Source organism: Tuber melanosporum (assembly GCF_000151645.1).
Source record: "Tuber melanosporum whole genome shotgun sequence assembly, scaffold_77, strain Mel28".
Classification (NCBI taxonomy): domain Eukaryota; kingdom Fungi; phylum Ascomycota; class Pezizomycetes; order Pezizales; family Tuberaceae; genus Tuber; species Tuber melanosporum.
The window spans coordinates 85,105-92,868 of NW_003299125.1; the positions used below are offsets into that span (position 1 = coordinate 85,105).

General features: G+C 46.4%; 1 protein-coding gene; it reads right to left on the reverse strand.

Annotated features, from left to right (window-relative positions):
* Positions 1-466: 466 nt before the first annotated feature.
* GSTUM_00010906001 (uncharacterized protein) lies at positions 467-4,264 on the reverse strand. XM_002841576.2 has 8 exons: positions 4,062-4,264; positions 3,911-3,985; positions 3,647-3,846; positions 2,475-3,547; positions 1,661-2,416; positions 1,210-1,604; positions 1,006-1,170; positions 467-843 (listed from the first exon to the last, which is right to left on the reverse strand). Exons 1-8 carry the CDS (start codon positions 4,096-4,098, stop codon positions 758-760), a joined length of 2,787 nt encoding a protein of 928 aa, XP_002841622.1. The 5' UTR covers positions 4,099-4,264; the 3' UTR covers positions 467-757.
* Positions 4,265-7,764: the final 3,500 nt, after the last annotated feature.

Genomic DNA, 7,764 nt, shown 5'->3' on the forward strand with positions numbered 1-7,764 from the left:
ATATTTCAGAAATTAGGGATTTGGAATAGGTTTGTACTTTCACATATTGCTTATTTATCATCAGGATTTAAGAAGTACTTCACGTAACACATTTTTACAGAAAAAGTATCTTGACTTTAATAACAAATAACACATGAACTAAGTGCTCATTTGATTTAAAAAAAGGTTCTACATATAGCCAGAGAGCTGTAGTTTTTTTTCTATAGAAAAAAAAATCATTTTTTGAGATATTTCATATTTTTCTACATAAAACATGCTACAGAGGTCGTTGGAGCTTCTAGAATATTTTCTGAGCTATTGGGAGTATGCTCTAAAGGTCTATCTAGGTGGTTATACCAAAATAAATTTTTGGGGATTGAGTGCCCATATGCTGGTTTTAATAAAAACACACTCATATGTAAAACGGAATTCATATTGCACATAATTGCACAATGAAAAAAAAAGAAAGAAAAGGAGAGAAAAATTCTTTTTGTATCATACCATTTTATTCGCTCCACTCTACATCGTACTGTACCAATCATACCTTTACTTTATTTTACTACCCAACGATTACAAATAGGAAAGACAAACACAACACAACGGGGAAGAAAGTAGGAGGAAAAAAAAAACTTAAAGCCAGCGTACTGTATGACCGCGCTTATTCCCGACCGAACAAAGGAGATACATGGCACTATCATAGAATGAAGGATGTAAGGGGAAACGCATTAGGGTGTAGATGAGAGGAAGAGGAGAGAGGGATAGAGGGAGGAGGATTAGATTAGACGTCCTCGCTGTCATCTTCATCCATCACTCCGAGGAGCCTGGCGTAGGGAACTGCAATTCTCTGGAGGTCGCGATGTTTGCCTATTTTTCACTCTTGTTAGTATAGTCGATGTGAACAAACTGGGGGGGACAAACCAATAGCGAGCAAAATCTGCTTCAACAACTCTCGTTTATTCCACCCAACGATATCCTCTTCCTCCTTCTCCTCATCGGCGTTCTCCTCCTCTTCCACGCCTATTCTACCCATCATGTCTCGTAGCAGCTCCTCCACCTTCGCCTTCATCCCTTCCGCCGCGATACGGCGAGCGTACATCATCAAGTAATTTTTAAAGTCATCCTTAGCATTAAGCAACACTGCCGCGGCCATCCTGTTCTCCAAATGAGACAAGGACACAGCAGTTTCGAACCCTTCGTATCCCTCTCTGTTAAGAAGAGACTGGATAATACGCTGGAGGAAGCGCCCGCGACCGTGGAGAAGGACTTCGTTCGTTGTCCGGCGTTCAAGGTGCGGGATAACACCGGCAGAGATGGCAGGGCTCTTGGGGTCTGTTGGGTTATCAGAAGAATTCTGTGCAGGCCGCATGGCGCCCGTGGAATCCCAGTATTGCGATCCGATCGCCCACCAGGCTTCCGTGAGTTTGTGCCATGTGTACATGTCACTTGAGTAGGCAAATCCATCCCCATTGGTTAGGGAGACTATTAAGGTTCCTTCAGAGTTCACACCAGCTTCGGTTATCGCCTCAGCCTTGGTAGGGCTGTCCTGTTTCTGGTAGGTGTTTGAGGAATCGAGAATAGGTGCTAGAGATACAGGTGGATGGGGGGCTTTCATTGTTTGGAGGTTCCTAGAATAGTAAGGTCAGCAATGATATATGAGTTGACTTGTGAATCGCTTTCTTACCAAACATAAGCCATCCCGATAGAGGTTATGCACATCAGCCACCATCCTCTGCACTCCATGAAACATGGCTGAGCTTCGAGAATGAGCGGGCTCAATAACCTCCTCCCAACGGGCGTAAAGACATGAACGGTTCCATCTTCACAAGCTACGGACCAAAAATTACTATTCCCAGTCACAAGTAAAGCAACTTTAGGAACAAAGTCCATCCAGAGAATCTGGCCGTGCCTTGAGAGAGTTAGGCGTGTTGGCTCCCCTGCGTTCCTGAGGTTCCTAGCTTCAAAGGTATAATCGTCCGATGAGGAAGAAGCTTGTGCGCCTGCAGCACTGGTACCGCCTGCAGCATTAGGGACATTGCTCGAGGGTAGGCCGTTTGAATCCACAACCCGCGAGACGATATTCCGGACTTTGGGAACACCTAGTCTAATTTGACTAATGGAAGATGCTGGATTGATTACGGCAGGCCTGATGAATTCCGGGGTTTCTTCAGGTCCCTGTTTGCCCGATCCCCCACTAGCTAAGACTGCGATGCGCTTCCCGTTGGTAATTTGCTGAGGGTTTTCCTCCTCTCCTTCTTCTAGAACGGGCGCCTTGCGCTTGTTGCCGAAGATGAGGGCGGGCATTCCGCCTTTTGGTAGCCCATCATACGGCCTGGAGAGGTCTAAGATTGCCTTCGGGTCGTTGCTTATAGTTGAGTTGTTGTTCGCAGATGCTTGTAGAAGATGTGCATTCGGGAGATTTGAACGATGGCCTCCACCTCTATAAAACCAACGTTACAACCTCGAGTAGATATAAGCCCGGAGGAAAAGTCACTTACGTTGAAACCAACAACGGAGCAACCCTCTTTTTGCCATCCTTGGTCAGTGTAACTTTTTGCTTGTATGGCTTCTCCTTCTGCTCTGGGGCATTGGTAGCCTTTTCTGCCTCGGGAACCTGCTGCATTTGCCATTGAGGGCCCGCGGTACTACCCGAGTTGGACATCGGTGTATCCCCTGCCTGACCGTTCCCATCCATCATGAGCTCACCCATTCGCCCTTCCACTTCTCTCCTCTCTCCATCCCGGGCCATTTCTTCTAGTCTAACACTTTCCGTTCCTTCAGGAAGGGTCGCACCTTTCCTGCCAGCACCAAACTTTTGTAGGATCCGTTCATTCTCTTCTAGTCCAAGCACAAATCCAAGGTCACCATCCTCAAAACAAATGCATATTATTGAACCATCCAGAGAGCAAACGAATAACGTCCTCCCATCCGGGCTCCATGTCAAATCAGAAATAGCCTTTATGGCAAGATCTTGAGCAATTATGAGAGGGCGGGGATTAGAGGTGTTCCAAATCGACAAAGCCTTGTCTTGACCTGCGCAGGCAATAACAGTAACTGGTGTCGATGGTGGAGTTCCTGGGGTTAAGGGAGTTTTCGAAAACATTCTTGGAGCAAAAGCGCAGACTTCTACGGGACCCTCATGGCCAATCAGGTTGATCTCACTATCCCAATTACCACGGTTTATTATGGCGACAGAGCTAACAGGGCCATTGACTGCATTAGCAGCTGCTATGTGAGATCCATCAGGGGACCATGAACAACGGCGAAAGTATGTGGTCAATGGCGACTCTTTGAATGGTGTTGTAATCGACGTTTCGACAGTAAAATTTGTCTGTTGGTCGTGCGCAGTTGCATTAGCTGCCGGAGAATTGAATCTAAATATCTTGATGCTCCTGTCGTCACTGGCCGTGGCAAAATATTTATTGGCGGGGTCAAAGGTGAGTCCTTTGACATGAGATTGATGAACGTCAATCCGCTTTAGCTTCTCAAACGTGCTCCCAGACCAAACGATGACCTTCGAATCCAGCCCCACGGAAACCAGTACAGAAGAGTCGGCGGACCATCCAACATCCTGAACATCGTTGTCATGGCCTGCCAATCGCCTATACGTCCGCCATTTCTCCGCATGTGGAGCCTCATTAGAACCGAAGAGCGGACGAGCCGAAGGCACAGCTGAAAGGTCTCGTTCGTAAACTAGAACAATCTTATCGTCCGAACCTGAAGCAAGATAGCGGTTGTTGCCGGAAAAACGGACGGTCAGAACTGCACCAGAATGATGGGACAAAGAACACAGTTGTTTAGGAAGGCGTGAGGCGCTTTCATCGGCGGCGCCGTAGACAGCACGGGTGGACCAGATTCGAACGTTGCCATCTATATAACGTTAGCAAAGCTCCCATCCAAACAAAGGGCAACTACGGCAAGACGTCAAACATACCAAGACCTCCAGTCGCTAACCGTTCACCATCAGGGGAGACGTGACAAGAGTACACCTCACATGCCTTTTTCTCAGCTACACGCAGAAGATACACCTATATTAGTGGGGAACTATCACGAACAAAGATGCGATGAACGCGTCCAAGACTTACCCGAGTGAGTAAGCCATTGAGGCCGGATGAAATGCATGACGGGGATGGCGGGTGTGATCAGGGACCTATACGACTCTCATAGAAGATCGGTGGGTGGTTAATGAGCAGAAGATGGGAAAGGCTCCGAAGATGGTGGAAGAGCGGGCAAGGTCTTTGATAGGAGTTAGGGGAAAAACTTTGTTGGGGGGACACAGAGGGTTGAGGGCAGCAGATGTGAGTGTCGAGAGGAATCAAATCGCGGGAACGTGTCACAGCTTTACGCCGAAGGGAGGTATACGCCCAAAGACACCCCCAACAACGGCATCCCCGAAAACCATGCAAAATCACACCTGATACCAATCTTCCCCGCCATAAGATGGATTAGAGAACCAGTAGTTGGATCTTTCGGGTCACAATTTGAAGGCCATTATGATACTTTACGGTACTTTATCGTTTTGTTTATCACCGAACTTATCCTGCACAACCATTACTGTGCGTCACGTGATATGAGCTTAGAGCTCATATGATTAGCCGATCTCTGTGCATGTCACTCGAGCAACAAGAGGCTTTTACTCTACTCGAGTACTGTACTGTACACTCCTGTTTGCAAGGTCCCAATGGCCACGCTGGTTGTGCCGCCCTTCGTCTGATACCATAATAAGGCTTTTAAAATGGGAATTGTACATATACATATGGCCGTCACCTATAGAGTGCCCTCATGGTCCGGATTGAGGGGTTTATTGAAGTGTGTCCTACTCTGTGTGCGTGTACTGTACTGTACCAAGCACTTTCAATGCAAATAAAAATACATTTGAGATTACTATACCGGTAGTTTAAATTGGATTAGAAAGGAATTTTGTATGAGAGCTCATTCATGAACTGTCCGTTGTGGTACTAATCTGTGCACTCTGGGGCGGGCCGAGGTATCATATATGTAGCAGCCCGGCCGTCCAGGCGATGTCTTTGGTGGACTTCGGTTCGTCAGTCCCTTGCTATGATATTCCTCCTGTAGTACGCCCCTTTCACATCAGTACTGTACTGTATGTATTTTCTATATCATACCGGGGGTTTCATCTGTCAGTTACTGTGTTTATACTCCTGTCCGCAAAATCCCCGCTGACGGAAAGGTGCAGGTACTAGGGGGGGATAATAATAGGGAGGTTCGAAGTTCTCGGGACATGGAAGGCACAGGTGTTTCGATAGAGGTGTATTTTTTAGAAAATATGGTTTGATATCATACATAGTAAACCTGTTGGCAAGGAGGTTGACAGTCTAGTGGGACATTTTTTTCCTCTCCCCCATTTCCTTTCCAGACCACTGCACTCGAATATATTGTACGAGTGCGATACCTTACGAGTACCTAGTCTGTAACACTAGGTAGAATAAAAAAAAATAAAAAAACTAAAAAATTTCACACTAATATTACCGGTGTCCACTATTTTATTGCTATTCTTTAGCCAAGATAGAACTTACAAAGCATGGAAAAACAAGTTAATACACCTGTCCTGATGGAATTTTGTATACAGGTAACGTTCAAAGCAATATGAAACACCGCTGCAGCGATGATATATCGATACATAAGATCAACGATCAAATCCCACTTCATTGCCACAGTTTACCTGTGGTTTCTGCACCCACGGGGCCAAAATTACTTACAGCTATTACTGCGAGTCCCTTTTACTCTCTCATATTGGTATCTAAAGCTTAAATTGGTCGAATGTTGATCTTTACGGGTAAGAAACTTTGGACAATGGGTCGAGGGGCAACAAGTGCAAGTTGGTGGGGTTCGATAGACTTATACTTGATACCCCGTGTAGTGCAGTGCTCGAGCGCGGTGATAATAATAATAAATCAGACCCGTTGTATTTACCGTTTGGTATGACTCCCGTTCACCTTATTCTCCTCATCCAGTCTTTCTACTTGACGCATGGGAGTATTCGAGTGCGGGTACAATGCAGGTATTGGTGTTATGATATGTACTTCGGTTGTCAGCAAGACCTTACCACAGTACCTTCCCATCAGTGAGGGTTTTGCGAACAGGAGCGTATCGGGTAGGTGAGCTTTACACATGACCTGCATCAACACATTCCTTGAAGGATTCATGCGAGTGATATCCTATGATTATTTCGTCTATCTAGATTAGAGCAGGAAATCTTCAGCTGCCCTGGTATGGTAATATTTACCCACCGAGGAGATTTTGTGTGCTTTAAACTGACAAGTTGTTGGAGTATTGTGTCGGGACAATGGGTATCATAATTATTATTATGATTCCTGTCGACATGGGCCCTGAAATCCTACCCCTTTACCCCACCCTCAATGGCACCTGTCAGCGATGTTTACCTTAACCTCGACCCTGTATATAAAAGTGCCCCGTTGATAGGAGATCCTCATGGTCACTCCTTCATCATTCAGCGTCTCCTCCTTCATCACTAAACTTACCATAGAACTTCCTTTATCCTCCACCACTTCCGCATCGATAACTACTTCACCAACGAGCATTCCACGGCCGCCATCACAGACAAGGGACCCACCGCCTCCGCAAAAAAAAAAAAAAAAAAGACAAAGACAAAGACAAAGACAAAATGCCCACATCCTCCAGTCCCCTTACTATTCCTAAACTCCCTTCAGGCAAACCAATCGAGGCCTATATCCTGATCCGCCAACTAATCCACCTCTTAACAACCTTCCTAAACACGGTCCAGTGCACACACCTCCACCCCAGTGGTCGTGGCATTCTCCAAAAAAATCTAATGTTTCGCTACAGCTCTGAGGCGAACATAATAGTAGCCTGTGCGACAGAGCTTGTGTCGTATTACACTTCCAATATCGACCTCGGCCAGTACTCCTCAGGCTCTACCACTACCATCCACAACACATGGAACCTCTCGACCTCATTCCCAGCCTTCGCTCGAGTCCTCTCCCTCACACAAGGCAACGCAGAAGTCCTCTTTGGCAAACCTTTCTCCCGTCGATTCCAGAGCTCGACTGGGCAGCAGGAGCAACATGAAGAGGGGATGATAAAGAAACAACAACTTTACCGCCCACCAGCAGAATTAGCTCCCTCCCAGGCCGAGCACGAACGCATCTCATCAGCACTATCAGCCCAATATGCCATCTGGAATAACGCCATAATCAACCTCCACGCCAATTTCAATCCACTGATGCCCCAGGATGCAGTCACTCTTCTGACCCATACAGCACTAACACTGCGGACCGCAGCACTTGCTGCAATTAAGCTTGTTGAGCATGACCTTAGGGTCGCGTGGGGTCTAAGGCCAATTGTTGGCACACTTGAGGCTAAGTTGGTATATCTGGCTATTGTTAAGGAGGCTGGGAAAGAGAATGATTTTGAGACCCGGCTTAGGAGAGAGTTGTCGGATGCATACAGAGAGGCAAGAGTGAGCTGGAGTGAGTTGGTGAAGAGAGAGCTTGAGGAAGGGGATTCCGAGGAGGTTATGAGACCCGAGTGGTTGGAGAGGTTGAGTAGTGGGGGGGTGTAGTTGGGCCTTCTCTGTGGGTATCATAGAAAGCCCTTTTAGATGTAGTCTAGTTCCCAAGGGAGAAAACCAAGTTTCCATAGAAAATGGGCGGAATATAAAAATAAAATAATTGAAGGTGTCAGAAGAAGAATTGCCACTACTGGTATGATATGTCATACAGTTCATACAGTATCTTGGCAAACCGCACACATAATGATAAATAAATAAAATTAGGACCTGTTCAG

What these genes read in the sequence shown, in the direction of transcription:
- GSTUM_00010906001 (XM_002841576.2), bottom strand. Translation starts at nt 4,098, where the DNA reads ATGCATTTCATCCGGCCTCAATGGCTTACTCACTCGG. An exon ending in ATCGGGATGGCTTATGTTTG is followed by an intron (nt 1,605 to 1,660) that starts GTAAGAAAGCGA and finishes TTACTATTCTAG; the next exon opens with GAACCTCCAAACAATGAAAG. An exon ending in GCTGCTACGAGACATGATGG is followed by an intron (nt 844 to 1,005) that starts GTAGAATAGGCG and finishes AGTGAAAAATAG; the next exon opens with GCAAACATCGCGACCTCCAG.